Source organism: Sorex fumeus, unplaced genomic scaffold, assembly GCF_029834395.1.
Source record: "Sorex fumeus unplaced genomic scaffold, SorFum_2.1 ptg000086l, whole genome shotgun sequence".
NCBI classification, from domain to species: Eukaryota; Metazoa; Chordata; class Mammalia; order Eulipotyphla; family Soricidae; genus Sorex; species Sorex fumeus.
In genome coordinates this window covers 36,670,532-36,690,498 of record NW_026606143.1, presented here as the reverse complement: position 1 = coordinate 36,690,498, position 19,967 = coordinate 36,670,532, and the positions used below count along the sequence as shown (strand labels likewise).

The window sequence follows — 19,967 nt, the reverse complement described above, 5'->3', positions numbered from 1 at the left end:
CAGTACAGTGGGGAGGGCGTTTGCCTTGCACGTGGCCGACCCGAGTTTGATTCCCAGCATCCCATATGGTGCCCAGAGCACTACCAGGAGTAATTCTTGAGCACAGAGCCAGGAGTAACCCCTGAGCATCTCCGAGTGTGACCCCAAAGGCAAAAAAAAAGGAATCTAAAACAACCTTTTCCATCTGAGGGACACCATAATACGGAGGGGACCAGGCCACGCCAGGGACCAGACATGTCAAGGCAGGTCACGGTCACGGTCCTCCCGTTGTTCATCGATTTGCTCGAGCGGGCCCAGTAACGTCTCCTTCGTGAGACTTGTTGTTACTGTGTTTGGCATATCGAGTACATCACGGGGAGCTTGCCAGGCTCTGCCGTGCGAGTGAGATACTCTCAGTAGCTTGCTGGGCTCTCCAAGAGGGGCGGAGGAATCGAACTCGGGTCGGCCATGTTGGCTGCGTGCAAGGCAAACGCCCTACCCACTGTGCTATCGCTTCAGCCCCGTCAAGGCAGGTGCTCTACCATTTGAGCTGTCTCTCCTTAAACCTTACACTGTTGAGGGGCAGAGTTTGGCTCTTTACCTGTGTGTGATTTCTTGCACTCACATGGTTTTTTTTCATCTCCAGTCACAAAGGTATTTAGAAAGAAAAGACTTTGGGGCTGAATGCTGTTGCCTGTGGAGAGAAGTGCATGTGTCGACCACCAGGAGTGAGCGGGGGGTCGGGGGAGTTGTGCGAGAGGCCGGGACAGGTGACCCGACGGCTTTAGGGAAACTGACCATCTCTAAGAAAGACCCTGGGCAGGGAGATAGCACAGGATCCCGGGCAAGTAGAAACCCTGTTCAGCCCTTGGGACCACAATGGTTCCCCCCACCCCACCAAGCAACAGCAGATGTGACCCTGAAAGTGCTCTCTGAGCACGGTCGGAGGATCCTGGGGGTATCCCCAGAACCACAGAGCCTCACTCTACCACAGCCTTGGGCCCTTGCTGGCTTAGAAGCACCTGGAGGACCCCGAGCCCACTGAGTACCACTTGGGAGAGTGCACCCCACGAAAAGAGAAGGGCTCCCGTGTCTCATGCGCAGGACCTCACCATCCCTTGCCCACTCTCAAACATCTACCCCATCTAAAAATTTTCTTTTCACTTCGAGTAAAATTTCTGGTGGGTACATCATCCTTCTATGACAATCACACTCTTGACTGCTCCTACTCAGGTGAACCAATCACAGACTACCTCAGAATCTTCTGGCAGTTTCTCAAACCCCAGGGTCATAAACACCCTTCTTTTCTTTTTTCTTTTTCGGCTTTTTCGGTCACACGCAGTGATGCTCAGGAGTTACTCCTGGCTTTACACTCAGGAATCACTCCTGGCGGTGCTCAGGGGACCATATGGGATGCTGGGAATCGAACCCGGGTCGGCTGCGTATTGCTCCTGCCTGTGAACACCCTTCTTAAACATACATACACATACACAACTTCTCAGGAGTGAACCTCTGTAGGAATCTCTTCGGACACACTCACCCTGGCTCCCTGGAATCATCAGGCTGGCTTCACATGGATGCCCGTGTTCAGGTTCATTGTTTTATCTCCCACGTTTCTCGGAAAGACCTTCCAGAAACTGTGGAGTAGTAGTTGAAGGCAAGGATGGAGGAAGCTAGACGTATTTTTTAGCCAAAGAGCGCCCTCTGTTGCTCATAATGGTGTATGATCGCTGCTTTTCTCCAGCTGCTGTTAACTGCCTCCCAGAGTGTGGCTACATGCACATTTTCGGTCCTTATAGACAATATGTCTGTGTGGCAAGCTGCATCTAGTCATCACAGAACACAAAGTATTGTGATGTGTGGGGAATTTTTCATTTGCAGCATACTCTCCATTTAAGAGCTGCCAAGGCAGACACCTAATAAGTGGTTGAAAATGGGCCTGGGGCCTGTGTCCGCCTGGTTAGGCAGGGCTGGGCTCCAGGCTTTTAGACAGTTTTAAAGGGATCAGATGGATTGCCTTCTTTTAATTTTTTTTTTTTTGCTTTTTGGGTCACACCTGGCGCTGCTCAGGGGTTACTCCTGGCTTTGCACTCAGGAATCATTCCTGGCAGCGCTCGGGAGACCATATGGGATGCTGGGACTCGAACCCGGGTTGGCTGCGTGCAAGGCAAATGCCCTACCCACTGTGCTATTGCTCCAGCCCCTCTTTTAATTTTTTTTTTGCAAAATTTACTATGATACTGAATATAATTAAGCAGGTGATACCTGTGATGCCCAGCTAGCTCAGTCGGTAGGGCATGAGACTTTTTTTTCTTTTTGAGTCACACCCGGCGATGCACAGGGGTTAACTCCTGGCTCTGCACTCAGGAATTACTCCTGGTGGTGCTCAGGAGACCACATGGGATACTGGGAATCAAACCCAGGCTAGCCGCGTGCAAGGCAAATGCCCTACGTGGTGTGCTATTGCTCCAATCCTGGGCATGAGACTCTTAAGCAGATGATACCTTTTGAAAAGCTTATTTTAATTACCGTTATTATTCTTCAATTCATTGCTAGAATTCTATTTCTCATACTTTCAACAACTCATTTCATTATACTTGGTGATATTCTCAGGATTTGGGGCTTCAAGATGCAAGAAGGAATTTTATACTAAGGAGGAGTCTCTGATATAGGGAGGCTGATTTTGATTTTCCTTTTCCCTTTTAAAAGAAATATTTAATTTTGGCATAATTCTTAAGTGCTTTTCAAAGAGAGTCTAAAAATTATCCTTCTATCTGCAAGAGCCTTCTCTTGCAAACAAGATAAATAAAAATGAAGAAAAAGAACATTCAATCCCAGTAGTATCAGTGAAAGAGGATTCGATCTAATGAGGAACAATCTAGAGAAATTCACAGATGGGGAGGTTTCCGCCCCCCCCCCCCCCCAGTCTGGTCCTTAAGAGACTGAAATATTGGTAAGGCTGAGGTGGGTGAGGTAGAAAAGTAGATAGGAATATACTTACATAAAAGTATATAGAAATTAGCTCTACAGGAAAAGAACATCTAGGTTGTAATAAAAGATTAAGCACAATTAAAGCACAATTTTGTTAGTTAAGAAATGATTACCTGAAATGTCTCTGTGTGACTATAAGAAGTTCATTGATTTCCCTGAAATCTTCAGTCAGTCAAGCAATTGGCTACATTTCCTTATTAGACAGGAAGTTTAGAGAACTGAGAGTATTACTGTGCAAGTATAAAGGTGTGAAATTCACATCCTGGAGTCATCGTAATTGAGCAGAGAGCTGGTGAAGTTTTCACAGTTTGGGGGTCCAGTCCTGGCCTATCTTTGGTGGGCCTGGGCCTTGGGCCCAGCCGCCACTTCTCTAATGAGTGAGGAAGATGAGTTTCCTCCTCTGCAAATGGGATTAACACCTATATTTCAGGGTTGCTGTGAGGCTCAGATGTAATGTACAGAAAATAGCGAGTATGTGTGTGTGGGGGGGGTGGGGCAGTTCTTATAAAACTAGTAGCAAACATCATTGCATAGCAAATTTCCTTGTATTTAATTGTAAATGTAAATGGCCCGATATTCGTTTTAAAAGTCTACTAACAGATAATTCTGAAGCAGTTTTGCTTCAGAGTGGATGCCTTGCAAGAAACTTTATCACAGGGCTGGACCAATAGCACAGTGGGTAGGGCGGTTTGCCTTGCACGTGGCCGACCCGAGTTCAAGTCCTAGCATCCCATAAATATGGTCCCCCGAGCACCGCCAGGAGGAATTCCTGAGTACATGAGCCAGGAGTAACCCCTGAGCATTGCTGGGTGTGGCCCAAAAACCAAAAAAACCAAAACAAAAACAAAAAAACCCCACCAAACTACGGTCTCTGCTCGTTTTGCACATGCTCTTAGTCTCATGCACTATTTTCTATTTGGTGCCATCAACGTATGTTCAATGATGGATTACCAATTTTTATTACCACCACCCCACTCTCTCGCACCTTCTCCCATTTGTCTACTTGAGGACTCTCAGAATATGGTCTCAGACATTCTCAAAGAGCTGCTTGTTACCTTTGGAAGGTGGGGGAAGGGTATGGAAGTCATTATAGACAGGGCAATTTATTGGGGGAATTTATCCAATCTACTTTTGAAGAAAATGCTAGATGAATCATTTCCCTTTATGTGTTTTATTTTTTGTTGTTGTTGTTTTTGGGTCACACCTGGCGATGCACAGGGGTTACTCCTGGCTCTGCACTCAGGAGTTATTCCTGGCGGTGCTCAGGGGACCATATGGGATGCTGGGAATTGAACCCGGGTCGGCCGCGTGCAAGGCAAACGCCCTACCCACTGTGCTATCTCTCCAGCCCCTCATTTCCCTTTATGGGACCTCTACTTGTTGACACACCTGGTTCCCTAGAGGGTGTCCAGCTGCCAGTACTGAAATTCCCCACTAGATGGCAGTAGCAGACCCCAGTTAGAAAAACCAGAACCATCAAATGAGTTCATCTTCCCCAGGATAAAATTGGTACTAATTCATTAAAAGGAAATACAAAAGAAAGTCTTTTTCATACCTTTTTTTGTATTTGTTTTTATACAAGTACAGATAACTTCCCAATTGTTTTTAGCACCTTGTCTGTGTGTCATTCCAGCTAGCATGGAGACAGTCCAGCGTTAGGGCAAACCAAGTTGTGACATACACTAGCGGGACAGAAAAGTTTTGCATGTTTGCACACAGTTATGCATGTTACAATGGAAGGTGACGCTGGGGGACACCTCCACTGACATCTACCATCCTACAATGCACAGGCCTGTCCTGTCCCTGGGCATTACAGAAAACCCACAGGAAATAATACCCCGCCCAAACGACAACAGTGCCGTGAAAAACCACGACTTCAACGAGCAATGATTAAAGGGAAATGATAAGATTTGCTTTATATATTCTGCTGCATAACATTCTATCCTGCAGATCTAGAATTTTCCACATTTATTTCCAAATATATAAGAATTCTCTCATTTGCTTTTGTTTCCCCGATATATATATCATATATATGTACATATATATATATATATTTGGTGCAATATACGCCCAATGCCTGGAGGCAGGAAACGGGGTGAAAGAGGAAAACATTTTTCTCTCTGGAATTCGAGAGAGTTCTGAGAGCTATTATGAAGGGAGTCTTCTCCCTGACAGATGGCTCTTGCTTTTCTCCAGGAAAGTGGGAGGTTTCTGCGTGGTTATCTCATAATAAATAGCCAGCCATTTACTAAAAGGTTTTTGGCTGATATTCTTAGCATGGTGGTACCAGGGTGTGTCTTGTGGGTGTTTCTGGGTTTTCACTTCCTTCTTACCACGCTAATTCCCCCCACACCCCCGCCCCAGATTTTGTCAAATACAAACAGGCTAAATTCCACAAGCCTACACGGGGCCTGGAAATTCAGGAGAAGCTCCAGGCCAGCCCTCCCCGCCAGCGTGCCACTGCCAAGTGATGGTGGCACGTCATTTTCTTTGCATATTAGCAAAGAAAACAGCGCCAGGCTGTTTTTACTCAGGCTGCCCCAGAGGGGGGTGGGCGAGAGCCCTCCCCACCCCAAGGGACCCAGCCCCAGTAGCCGACCTCCACTGCCCAATCACCACCACGCTCCAGGCTGCTTTCTGGACACATTATAAGACACTTCCTACCCATTTTCCATAATTACCACACCATGTTTGATGGACTTTAGACAGTAGGCAACAAATCATAGAGAGCCTCTCGAAGAGCCCGGCAAGCTACCGAGAGCATCCCGCCTGCACAGACAGAGCCTGGCAAGCTCCCTGTGGCGTATTCGATATGCCAAAACCAGTAACTATGACAGGTCTCATTCCCCTGACCCTGAAAGAGCCTCCAATCATTGGGAAAGACGAGTAAGGAGAGGCTGCTAAAATCTCAGGGCTGGAACGAATAGAGATGCTACTGGTGCCCGCTCGAGTAAATCAACGAACAGCAGGATGACAGTGATACAGTGCTACAGTGATTAGAAAGAAGTAAATCTTCCTCCTCTTCAACAGCGTCACTTCCGGCACCCTATTTCATAGGCACAGTGCGACAGGCTCCCCCTTTCACCTGTCATCAGGGGTCATTGGAATCCCAGGGCTGGGGTCTATGGAATACTGAATGAGGATTCTTTCCTTTGTTTGGTGGGGGGATGGTCACACCCGGTGATGCTCAGAGGTTACTCCTGGCTCTGCACTCAAAGATTACTCTTTTCTTGGAGAAGGGTCACACCTAGTGATGTTCAGGGGTTCCTCCTGGCTCGGCACTCAGGAATTACTCCTGGCAGTACTCGGGGGACCCTATGGAATGCTGGGAATCGAACCCGAGTCAGCCGCACATGCTAGGCAAACGCCCTCCCCGCTGTACTATCACTCCGACCCCTCAGGAATTACTCTTGGCGATGCTCGGGGAACTGTCTGGGATCGAACACAGGTAGGCCACGTGCAAGGCAAACGCCCAAGCCACTGGATTCTTTCCCAAATGGACTTTGCATTTCATCGACTGGGCCTGTCTCCCGGGTTGCCAGAGGGGGGACCCCTGTCCTTCACCCCCAGCCCCACCAAGAAAGCAAAAGAAAAAACAGAAAGATGGACTTGGAATGAAGGGGTGAGTGCGGGGAGTGAACCAGCTGGCTCTGCCCTTCCTCTCTGGGACAATGCTCGCAGCCTCGCACGCGAAGGCTGTTGGCTGCTTCCCAGCCAGGCCGTGTGGCTTTTCCGCTAGGCACACCCTGGAAACAGGGCTGGGCTGTTCTGCAGGAAACTGGAGAACCTGCTTGGGCTTGCGGGCCAAACTGCTCCAGCGCATTGCCAAGCCAAGGAAGAGCAGGGCAGACGCGGCCGTCCCCACCCGGCCCCGAGAAATACACCAGGTGGATTGTGACTCGCATGTCATCCCTCTAACCTGGCAGCAGAGGCCAACCACCCGCACTTGGGGTTCTCAGGACTTGGGGTGTTCACGTCCAGAAGCTGTGACATGTTTTGATTTCTGTGTGGCCACTGTTATCTTGGCTCTGTTTGGGGGCCACAGTGGTGTGGTGGGGGGTGGTTTGGGGATGGGTAGTGTGATTGGGGTCTAACCCAGAGCCTCACATAGGCAAAGGTACCCCAGCAGGCAAGTTTCCATCCCCAGCCCAAGGTGAGAATTGAAAAGGTGATCAGAAGTGAAGAAGGCTCTGAGAATTGAAAACCAGTTTCTTTTCAGGGTAGAGGTGATGAATTCCTAACAGCGCGCGAACTTGAAGTCCTCCTTTTCAGAGCCAAACTAAACGCTAGCAGGGCTCTGCCGTCCATTCTGCAGACCCTGCTTTGTCCCTGATCATTGAGAGTTGCTTTAAACAAGTCAAGCCATCAGGGCAGACAAAGAGGCCACCGCCAGGTCACTGCACCAGCCACGGCCTTGAAACAGCAATGCTCCCACTTCCTTTTTTGTTTGTTTTGTTTTGTTTGCTTTTTGAGTCACACGCTGGAGCAATAGCACAGTGGTAGGGCGTTTGCCTTGCGTGCAGCTAGCTCGGCTGAGCCGCGTTCAATTCCTCCGCCCCTCTCGGAACGCCCAGCAAGCTATCGAGAGTATCTCACCCTCACGGCAAAGCCTGGCAAGCTACCCGTGACATATTCAATATGCCAAACACAGTAACAACAAGTCTCAAAATAGAGACGTTACTGGGCCTGCTCAAGCAAATAGATGAACAACTGGAGGACAGTGTTTGTTTATTTTGTTTGTTTGTGTCACACCCAGCGATGCTCAGGGGTTACTCCTGGCTCTGCACTCAGGAATTAGTCCTGACAGTGCTTGGGGAACCATATGGGATGCTGGGACTCGAACCCGGGTTGGCCACGTGCAAGGCAAACACCCTACCCGCTGTGCTATCGCTCCAGATTTTAATGTTTTTGCAAAATTTCACTATTATACTGAATCTGCTCCTGCTTCTGACTGATGGCCACCAGCTGTGCCTTCCCGTGGGGCATTCCGCCCTCCTCAATCTCCACAGTTTTTTGTTGAAAATATATCTTTTGCAACAGATATGTTTTAACATAGTTTTTCATATAAATAAATATTTTGTTTGGTTTTGGGGACACACCCAGCTTTGTCCAAGAATTATTCCTGACTCTATGCTCAGAGATCACTCCTAGCAGTGTTTGGGGGATCGTATGGGGTGCCATACGATCAGGTTAAACAGATGAATTTTTTGTTTGTCTGGGTGCCGCATCTGGCAGTGCTCAGGATTTACTCCTGGCTCTGAGCTCAGGGATTGTTCCTGGCAGGCTCAGGAGACCATATGGGATGTCAAGGATCAAACCCAGGTCGGCTCTGTGCAAGGCAAAAACCTTACCCGCTGTACTATTGCTCCAGACCCCAGTAGATGAATGTTTAACTGCACTGAAGCACTGTCATCCCGTTGTTCATCAAAAAAACTTTTTTTCTGAGGAGTTCAGTTTCAAAAACTGATTCAGGGGCTGGAGCGATAGTACAGAGGGTAGGGTGTTTGCCTTGCATGCCGCTGACCTGGGTTCGATTCTCGGAATACCATATGACCCCTGAGCACCCCCAAGGGTAATTCCTGAGTGCAGAGCCAGGAGTAACCCCTGTGCATTGCTGGGTGGGACCCGAAAAGCAAAATGAAAACAAAAACAAACTGATTCATCATGAACTTGGTAAAATCGGGGTCTGGTTCTTCTCTTACAAAGCTGTAATGCTTCCACTTTGAAGGAATACTTCTCACATTGTAGTGTGCCCAACAATCCTTTGAGGATGCTGCTGAAATGCAGAATGATTCCCTGGATCTGAATCTCTGGGGCATCACTGCTAGCTCATGAAGCACCCTGGAGTTCAGAAGGATTTTACACAATAATGTTCTCCTCATTATTGGGTCAAGTGCCACTATTACTTTTAAAAAAATATGAGAGGAGAATGGGCACTGGTGGAGGGATGGGTATTCGATGATTGTATAACTGAAACCCAAGCACAAAAATTTGTAAGTCTACAACTGTACCTCATGGTGTCTCACTAATAAAAATTTAAGGGGGGGGAAAAAAAGAGAAAGTTGGGATTTGGGGAAAATCCATGGGAAAACACAATTAGTGAAGAACAAGTTGCTTGAAACTTTATTCAGAGTCAGTTTCAGAAACACTTTATTAGATGGAACACAATCAACAGAGCCTTTTAAAGCATCATTGTGTGATTGTAACTCAAACATGAACACCTGTAACTATCTCATGGCGAGCCAATTAAAAATAAATAAATAAATAAATAAAAATATGAGCGGACATTCAAAATATGTAGATATTTATATCCATACATCAATACAGCAAAATTGCACATTTTTAGTTCAAAAAAATGTGAGCTCTAATAGTTGGTTCCAGTGTATCACTGGCTCACCCTGTGCACATCTGGCCATTCTGAGGACTATTGATCTTGATAAAACACCTATGACGTTAACCTTTCAGTAAGTGTTTAGATGTTTCCAGGCATTAAAAACATCACTTTAGCCAGGGAGGTTATTCGCTATTTGCATATAAATATTAGCATGTTCCTTCTTTGATCCATTTGTATTGAAAGGGGCCATGCAAAAGGAGCATAATATCTCTAAGTACTATTGTGTGGATTCGAAAGTGACTGTTTTTCTTACTATATCCAAAACTTCTTGGGACCAGGGAGACAGTTGAATGGGCTGGAGCATCTGCTTTGCATACAGGATCCCAGGGTTCAATCCTGACACTCCTTGGTCCTTAGAACTAAGCACCGAGCTGGGAGTAACCCTGAACATTGTAGGGTGTGGCTCCCAAGCTTTTGTTATATATAAAGAGCTTCCGTAAAACATCTTATTATCTTGTTCTTACTTTGGACAACCTGGCAGGCTACGGAATGTAGCCTGCCCACACGGCAGAGTCTGGCAAACTCCCCGTGGCATACCCAATATGCCAAATACCAGTAACAATGATGGGTCTCATTCTCCTAACCCTGAAAGAGCCTTGAATATGGCATATTTAAAAAAATCTCAGGGCTAGGACGAAGGAGACGTTACTGGTGCCTGCTCAATGGAATCGACGAACAACAGGATGATCATTATTGTGATCCATAAAACAGTAATTTTGGGGGCTGCAGCGATAGCACAGCAGGGAAGGCGTTTGCCTTGCACGTGGCCTACCCAGGTTCGATTCCCAGCATCCCATATTGTCCCCTGAGCACCGCCAGGAGTGATTCCTGAGTGTAAAGCCAGGAGTAACCCCTGTGCATCACCAGGAGTGACCAAAAAGCAAAAAAACAAAAACAAAAACAAACCAGTAATTTTTTCTTTTTGTGAGGGACCACATCCAGCAATGCTCAGGAGTTACTCTTGGTTCTGCACTCCGGATCACTCCTGGTGGTGCTTGGGGATCATATGGAATACCGGGGTATCAAACCTGGGTTTGCTGCATGTAAGGCAAGTGCCCTGCCCACTTTACTATCTTTCTGGCCCTAAAACAGTAAGATTAATAGCAGCAGCCTAATAGGAAAATTAGGTCAAGGATATATAAATATATATATGATGGTTAATGTTTTAAAATGAACAGATAAATAACCTCACTGAGATGTGATAAGTACAAACTAAAAATCTGATGAGGCACTATTTGTCACTAGTCGTGTGTGGCAAAGAGAAAGAAATGATGACCAGGGGCTGGAGTGATATAGCACAGTGGATAGGGTGTTTGCCTTGCATGTGGCCGACCCGGGTCTTATTCCCAGCATCCCATAGGGTCCCCTGAGCACCGCCAGGAGTAATTCCTCAGTGCAGAGCCAGGAGTAACCCTTGAGCATCTCCGGGTTTGACTCAAAAAGCAAAAAAAATAACAAAAAGAAATGATGACCAGGGATGGAGAGATGGTAGAGTGAGGCAGTTGCTTGATGGGAAGCACCCCCTGTTTGCACTGCTGAGTGCGGCCCCCCAAACAAAAGCAAACAAACATAAAAAAGAAACAATGAGCAAATATACTGCTAATGTGAAAATAAAAGAGTTACTCCCATCCATCGCTGTGGCAAGGTCAAGTAGTACAACCTTCCTTGGAAAGGTTTAATGACACCAGTTAAAGCATTTTGAGTAATGCTGAGGAGCACTAATGGTATAACTTTCAGTTTAAAACAAAATACAAAACATATACAGCACAGAATAAGTAAAAGACTATTGGGAGAAAACACATCAAAGCAGTAAGAAGGGCCAGAGATATAGTACAGGGCTCAGAGAGGCAGGCCAGGGGTAAGACACCACATATGGTCCCAAGAGTGATCCCTGAGCACAGAGTCAGGAGTAAGCTATGAGCACTACTCACGCCCCCCCCCCCCAAATTTCCCTAACAAATCTACTTCTAGATCTATGAAAATAAAACAGGTACTTCTCACTTAGTTCTTGAAACTAGTTGATTTTTTTTTCTTTTTGGGTTACACCTGGCGATGCTCAGGGGTTACTCCTGGCTTCACAGTCAGGAATTACTCTGGGCAGTGCTCAGGGGACCATATGGGATGCTGGGAATCGAACCCAGGTTGGCTGCATGCAAGGCAAAGGCCCTACCTGCTGTACTATTGCTCCAGCCCCAAAACTGTAGCACTGTCGTCCCATTGTTCATCGATTTGCTCGAGCGGGCACCAGTAACGTCTCCACTGTGAGACTTGCTACTGTTTTTGGCATATCGAATACACCACGGGGAGCTTGCCATGCTCTGTTGTGCGGGCAGGATACTCTCAGTAGCTTGCCAGATTCTCCAAGAGGGACAGAGAAATCAAACCCGGGTCAGCCGTATGCGAGGCAAACGCCCTACCCGCTGTGCTATCACTCCAGCCAGCCCCCAAACTAGTTGACATTTTCAAAATTGATGATAAGCCTATAGAAAAAGTGCCAGGGCCAAGCGGGATGAGAGCTTACAAGGGGCCACAGTTTAAACTGAAGATGTTTACATTCTACATGATTAGGCCTTAGTTGAGTCTGACTGACACACCAGGGGCAAACTGATAGGCTCACTCGCAGGCATTTGCAGTAAGAATGTGCTGGAAAGCTGTTGTATTTGCAATTACAGACCCAGTGCTCCTAAGGAAACCCAGACCCAGTGCTCCGAAGGAAACCCAGGCCCAGGCTCCTGGGTGCCTCTGACCACAATGTTCTCACTGAACAATCCAGATATAACCTGCTTTTAGGTGTGTTTCTGTTTAAAGATAACTTAGGGAACATAGCTTGTTGCTCGACACTGACCTCGTACACGACACATTCCAACACATGCCTCAAGGCAGTTTCTCTAATACACAGTTTTTCCAGAAGGTGCCTGACAACCTTTCTGTGCCAAGGAATACTGACAGACATCTCAGCACTATGTGTGGAGGTCATTGGCACCCGCACAAGGAATGTGGAAAATGTGACACCAAGTAGACCCCATGAAGGATGTTTATTGGTAGGAGAACTGAAATGGGACAGAGTATGGATTTGCTCATCTTCAGCGAGGCAGGTGCCTTTGTGCTGCTCTGCATTTGCCCGCAGAATTTGACAGAAGTACCACGTGCATAGATATCAGGGTTGCAAATAGATTTTAGAGAACAGGTGAATACACTTAAGTAGAATACACAAATAATGAGGAAGGACTATAATTACCAATATAGCTTTCTGAGAAATAGAGGCAACTCCTGGAGGTACTTGGGACTCATGCAGTGCCAGAGACTCAGAGCTTTGTGCTCTACCATTCGAACCACATGCCCGTTCTTCAAAGCCCTTATAAATATAGCTCTAGGGAAAATACATGCTCAAAAGAAATGAACCAATGCTCTAGAGCTGAAATTCTTTGTGGAATAAAGTTGAGGGGAAACCCCCCCCATGTATGAAAGTTTATCTCCCTTCAAATATTGGAAAGGAAAGAAAAGGGATTCATCAGTCATTGTATTTAATAGAGTCGTCATCTTCGGAAAAAAATCTTCATGTCATTATCCAGTTAGACTCAACCCTTAATGACCAAGCATTTCTACCTGGAAAATGAGGTATTGTGGGGGAATTATCTCCCATTAAGCAATTGCCAGTCTTCCTGGGCAAGTTAAGCAAGTCTGAAGCAATATCTAACACTAATCCAAGGCAAACAATGGGGCTGAATGCACCAGAAAGGTCTAAGATGCATGAGGCTTGTGACAACACAACGCTCTGGGAATCTAATGAAGGGAAAAGTGTAACCTTTGGGGAATGGTCTAGAAAATTCAATGGAGGTAGTATATCTGAAAAGACACAGGGTGACAAGAAGGTGCTGGTACTGGAATCAGAAGAACACAGTGGGTTAATATATTTAGGATCTGGGTCAAAGCACAAAATCCCCCAGATGACAGCAGAGGACCGGAAGGCGAATGACTTAGCAGGATCCTTCATAACGTCTCTGGAAGTGTCTCGATTCAGTCTACCTGCTCATCTTCCACACCCATACCCACATGCCCCCTGTTTTTTTTTTTATTTTGGTCCACACCTGACTGTGCTCAGGGCTTACTCCTGGTTCACTCCAGGGATCACTCCTGGAGGGTTCTGGGGATCGAATCTGGGTGGGATGTGTGCAAGGCAAGTGCACTGCCTACTGTACCATTGTTCCAGACCCATCTTTTACCTCCTTAACTGGATTGCAAACAGAAAGCAAGCTGGGGGTCACACCTCATTCGTCATTAGCATCCCTCTCTCTGCCTTCTGCCCACGTTACTCCACACAAAGTACACACACCCCACAATACAAAAGATCACCCAACACCAATGCCTGCCTGTTATAGCTTTCAACAAACATTTACTCAATCACTGACATTGTAAACATCTTAAATCTTTTTAAATCTTTGTCATGTTTTGTTCAAGAAACAGTCAAATTTTATAACTGGGAAGTAACTGCCCCTCTATTTTCCCAGGTATCTGTATGTACAGACAATGGAAACCTTCCAAAGTGCCATGCTAGGGGCTGGAGTGATAGTACAGCAGGTAAGGGCTGCACGCCTTACTCGCGGCCAATCTGGGTTCGATTCCCAGCATCCCATATGGTCCCCTGAGCACCGCCAGGAGTAATTCCTGAGTGCAGAGCCAGGAGTAACCCCTGTGCATTGCCAGGTGTGACCCATAAAGCAAAAACAAAACAAAACAAAAACAAAAGTGACATGCTATTACATTACACATTTGTATTTCTAAAACTGAAAATATATGTTGAATGGAATCTGTAAATTTTAGTTAAATTACGTTAAAATCTAACTTGCTGGCTTATTGTGCATTTTATTCCCTTGATTTTAAAACCTGTAGAGACAGGTTTAAATAGTATTCTCAGATAATACTTTTGGGTTTAACATATTAGAGAATGTTTGGTTAAACATTTCTGAACATTCTGAAAGACAAACAAGGGTCTACATAAAATTATTTAAATAACATCCTAAATTGTTTCTTTTATATACAAAACTACTTTAATTATGTAAGTATATTATAAAGCCAATTTTTGTTGTTCATTAACTGCTCAAATGGGAATGTGTCCAGTGGAACAAAGTCAGAGGATTGAAAACAGTCAACTCTGAAATATAGTTTATAGTTTATATAGTATATAGTATGGTATAGTTTATGTAAAAAGATGCTACAATTCTATAGTTGACAGTACATAGTTATAAACTATACATTTTGTTTCTTATTGTTTCTAAAATTGAGTTTTCTTATAGAAGCAATTATTAAATTTAGTAACATAGGTAAGGTATATAAAATATTTATTTTTCAATCAAATTCTTTTTCTTACTGTTTCAAATCCTCGATGTGGGTGATCGGGAAATCCAGCTGGTCTACCACCTGTAAACTCATCCAACAACAGAAACGGATCCAGATTTTTTAACTGAAATAAAAATAAAATTCGGCAGATTAGACATGTCTATTAAGCCACACTTTTTAAAAAAATTTTTATTAGTGAAACACCATGAGGTACAGTTGTAGACTTACACTTTTTTTGTGCTTGGGTTTCAATTATACAATGATCGAGTACCCATTCTCCACCACCACTGATCCCAGTATCCCTCCCACCCCCCATCCCCCCATCCCACCCTACCTCTGTGGCAGGGCATTCCCTTTTTTTCTCTCTCTCCTTCTGGCTGTTGTGGTTTGCAAAAGAGGCATTGAATGGCAGTCATGTTTGGTCTATAGTCTACTTTCAGCATGCATCTCCCATCCTGGGAGGATCCTCCCAACACCCTTTATTTGGTGCTCCCTTCTCTATCTGAGCTGCCTTTTCCCCTAGCATGTGCGGCTGGCCTCCAAGCCATGGAGTGAACCTCCTGGTACTTATCTCAGCTATTTTTGGGTGTAAGTCTCCTATTTTGTTACTTTATGTTCCCCAGATGAATGCAATCTTTCTATGTCTGTCCCTCTCTCTCTGACTCATTTCACTTAGCATGATACTTTCCATGAAGTACCACTTGTATGTAAATTTCATGACTTCATCTTTTCTAACAGCTACATAGTACTCCATTGTGTAGATGTACCAAAGTTTCTTTAACCAGTCATCTGTTCTCGGATATTCAGGTTTTTTTCCAGATTCTGGCTATTGTAAACAGTGCTGCAATGAACAAACAAGTGCAGAAGATGTGTCTTTGACTATACTTTTTTGCCTCTCTGGGATATATTCCCAGGAGTGGTATTGCTGGGTCAAATGGGAGTTCAATTTCTAATTTTTTGAGAATCGTCCATACTGTTTTCCAGAAGTAAGCCACACATCTTTTTTTAAAATTTTTAATAGTGAGACATCATGAGGTACAGTTACAGACTTACCCATTTTTGTGCTTGGGTTTCAATTATACAAGAGCCCGGCAAGCTACAGAGAGTATTCGATACGAGAGTATTCGATATGCCAGACACAGTAACAACAAAGTCTCCAATGGAGACGTTACTGGGCCCGCTCGAGCAAATCGACGATCAATGGGAGGGCCTTTACCTTACCTTTTTACAAATGCCCATCCCTCCACCAGTGCCCATTTCCCACCACCACGGATCCCAGTATCCCTCCCCCCCCCATCCCACCCTGCCTCTGTGGCAGGGCATTCCCTTTTGTTCTCTCTCTCTTATTGGGTGTTGTGGTTTGCAAAAGAGGCAATGGGTGACAATCATGTTTGGTCTATAGTCTACTTTCAGCATGCTTCTCCCATCCTGGGAGGCTCCTCCCAACACCTTTATTTGGTGTTCCCTTCTATATCTGAGCTCCCCTTTCCCCTAGTATGTAAGCCACACATCTTAAGGTTACATTCAGAATAGATCTAGCAAAACTCCTTGAAAACTGTATACCCAACGTGCAACTTCTTGCAGTAAAAACTGCTTACAGGAAAGAACTTGTACATACCATACAGGCTCAATTAGAATTGACATTTTATGAGGAGCTTGAAAAGTGGACAGACATCTTATGATGATCTAAAACTGCAAGGCGCTTTCAAGCACAAAGCAGATACAGTCTGCAGTCTAAAGAGATTCATAAACTCTAGTGGGGGGTGTGGTCAGACCAGAAAATCAGTAATTGCCCCGTGATGATAAATGTCCTAGAGGAAGAAAACACATCTGAGAAAGAGGTGAGATCAAGGAAGGTCTCAGCAGGAAGATGGTACCTGAAATGGGGTTTAAGCATATGTAGGGCTTAATCAAGTAGGAGGAAGAGAAGCAATATTAGTAAACTAACAGAGAAATGGCTTGGCAAGCTTGAAGACTTGCAAAGAAATGAGTGTCCTGAAGTAAAAGACACATATGAAATGTTAATGAGAGAGGGGCTTAAGGCAGAGGCTAAATATTAAGAAGTTGTGGGTTTTCTGCTGAAGGTGGTGGGTTTTCATCAAAGACTGACATTATTATAGGTCACTCTAGCACATATGTGGGAGACAGTTTGGAAAATGAAGATGGAAGACAAGGAGTAAGCAGAAAGTCATTCCAATAGCCCGGGTAATGACAGAAGCCAGGACTAAGGCAATCACAATAGAGATGAAGGATGGCAGAAAGAAAAAGAATTAAGTGATTCCCAGATTCCTTGTCATGGTAGGATGTCATGATTCTTGCTGGTAGGATATCAGAGCTGCACAGAACACAAAGGATGTAACAGAAGAAGTAACCTTGAAATAGCCCTGGTGACTTCATTTCCGGTCAAATAGAGTTTGTGACAACTGCATAAGTGTTATCTGTATCAATGGAATTATGACTTTTCAGTGCTCAGTGGGCTACAGCAATGAGAAGGCCACTGATATATGAATCTTTTTTTTGCTTTTTGGGTCACATCCAGCAATGCACAGGGTTACTCCTGGCTTATGCACTAAGAAATTACTCCTGGCAGTGCTCGGGGGACCATATGGGATGCTGGGAATCGAACCTGAGTTGGCCTCGTGCAAGGCAAACGACCTACCCGCTGTGCTATCGCTCCAGCCCATGAAATATGAATCTTTGAGCTTAATGGAAGGATGAAATATGTCAGCAACACCTTTATAGTTTCTCATGACTTACCCATGTTTCTTAGTGTATAAATTTTAGAAAATAAAATTTTTTATGAGCAAAACATTGGTACCCTTAATTGGAATTCCTTGAAACTATGGAGAACTTTGGGAAGAACTGAATTTGAGGTTTTCCTATGCACAAATGTGATTATCTCTTTGTATTCTGGTGTTTTTAAAATGTCTTTCAATAGGAGTTATGATTTTTTTTCTTCACAAGGATTTTGCATATATTGATATTTCTTTGTTAAAACATACTTTGAATGGTATGATAAATAATAATTTCAAAGTATATGTCTGCTGGCAATCAGAAAGCAAATAGGTGGTTCTGCATGTTGCTAAACTCATAAATTCAACTATGTCTTTCTTTGTTTTTAAAATAGACTTGTTAATAAACTTTTGCCCCGAAGTTAATGAACTATTTTTTGTTTTCATAAGAGAGTAAAGCTGAAAAGGCTACAGTTCGTTGGGGTCCAGCTGTCCCCTACATATCTTCTCATTCTGGGTCCCAGTCTCAAGCAGTGACAATTGTTTAAGAGAGATTATTCTCATAACCCTGGGGAGGAGCTAAAGTGAGCAAAGGTAACCAAGCAGATCAGGTACTGCATCCCACTGATTAAAGCATGTGACATGGGGCTGGAGCAATCACACAGTGGGTAGGGCATTTGCCTTGCACGCAGCCGACCTGAGTTCGATTCCCAGGATCCCATATGGTCACCCGAGCACCACCAGGAGTAATTCCTGAGTGCAGAGCCAGGAGGAACCCCTGAGCACTGCCAGGTGTGACCCTCCCAAAAAGAGCAAAAAAAAAATTTAAAGCATGTGACATGTTCAGGCGCAAAGTCAGGCAGGAAGAGAGCACTGAACCCATCTCTTTGAGGTTTATGAGTAACATTCCTAAATGTGGGTGGGAACCCATAATCCTATTAAAGGGAGGGATCCAATATTTGGGGGTTATATGCAAACCAACGCCCACCAGCAAATAACTAGCTGCAGTTTCTATTCTCTCATTTTTCAATCCTTCTACTCTCTTTTTCCCCTATTTTTTTCCAAGCTAGCACCTCTACAACAATATTGAGTAGAAAATGATAACAGACACCCTTGTCTTTTTCTCTGGGTGGGGGGACCCAGCTGTGCTCAGCAATTATTCCTGTGCTCAGGTGACCAAATGAGGTGTCAGAGATTGATCCAAGATGTGCTTGTTTTATCTCTGACTTTAAACAGATGGATATTTTGAGGCCAGAGAGAGAGTCCAGTGAGTAGAGTATTTGCCTTGCATGCAGTCAGACATGGATTTGATCCCTGGTGCCCCATATTGTCCTCCAAACGCCATTAAGAATGATCCCTGAGCACAGAGTCAGGAGTAATCCCCGAACATTGCCAGGTGTGGACCCTAAACCAAAACCAGACAAATAGGTGGATGTTTTAAGTTTCACTTTCATCCAATTGCTTATTGCAGGTTTTCTGAAGAAGCTTATCATTAGTTTATGGAAATTCCTTTCTACTTAAGTATACTAATAATTTTTAAACATAAAACGATGATGAATTTTATTGAATGATTTTTCTGTACAGTTTGAGATACCACTTTTCTCTTTAACCCAATGTTGATACCTGATAGATTTTTCTAACTTTAAAACAAATTTGCTTCCTTGAATAATCTCATCTTGGTCATGAAATGCTAGCTTTGATACACATTGCTATGTCTGGTTGATTAATATTTTGCTATGATACTTGCAAAATGTTTATACATGAGCTGCAATAAGCTTTTCACCTGCTAGCATCCTCTGAGCTTGGCAGCAGAAAGTGATGGAACTCCCTGGGGCTTCATCTTCTGGAGAGCCTGCATTAGAATTATGTGTACTTTACATATTCAGGGCTGGAGCAATAGCACAGCAGTAGGGCATTTGCCTTGCATGCGGCCAACCAGACAGACCGGGGTTCAATTCCTCCGCCCCTCTCAAATAGCCCAGCAAGATACCGAGAGTATCCTGCCTGCATGGCAAAGCCTGGCAAGCTGCCCATGACGTATTTGATATGCCAAACACAGTAACAAGTGTCACAATGGAGACGTTACTGGGCCCGCTTGAGCAAATTGATGAATGACGGGAGGACAGTGACAGTGACATATTCAGGAAGATTTGTCTTTGAAACCATCTGGGACTATGGTCTTCAGGGTACTGATTTTATTATTCTCAAGGCAGAGGTCAGAGCTAGACTACAGCGGGTAGAGTGTTTGCTTTGCACGTGGAGCCCCTGAGTCTGCCAGGAATAATTTCTGAGTGCAGAGCCAGAAGTAACCCCTGAGAATTTCTGGGTATGACCCCCCCAAACAAAGAAACCAAACAAATGAACAAAAATTATTCTCACAAAAAATAAAATTAAATTAGAATCAAATAAAAATTATTCTCACGGCTAGAAAACCATGTTGATTTTCTATTACTTTATTCTTTCTTATCGTTATTAGAATTTCTCTTTCTGTTAGCTTAGCTAATTAATCTTTTTGTTATTTATCTGTGATTGTC

The 19,967-nt window shown here is 44.6% G+C and overlaps 1 protein-coding gene across 1 annotated transcript in view; it reads right to left on the bottom strand.

Annotated features, from left to right (window-relative positions):
• PIR (pirin) overlaps positions 1-19,967 on the bottom strand; it is a 95,488-nt gene that overhangs the window by 71,746 nt on the left and 3,775 nt on the right. The window contains exon 3 of the mRNA XM_056131230.1: positions 14,733-14,825. Coding sequence (XP_055987205.1) covers positions 14,733-14,825 — 93 coding nt within the window. The remainder of the gene's footprint in view (positions 1-14,732; positions 14,826-19,967) is intronic.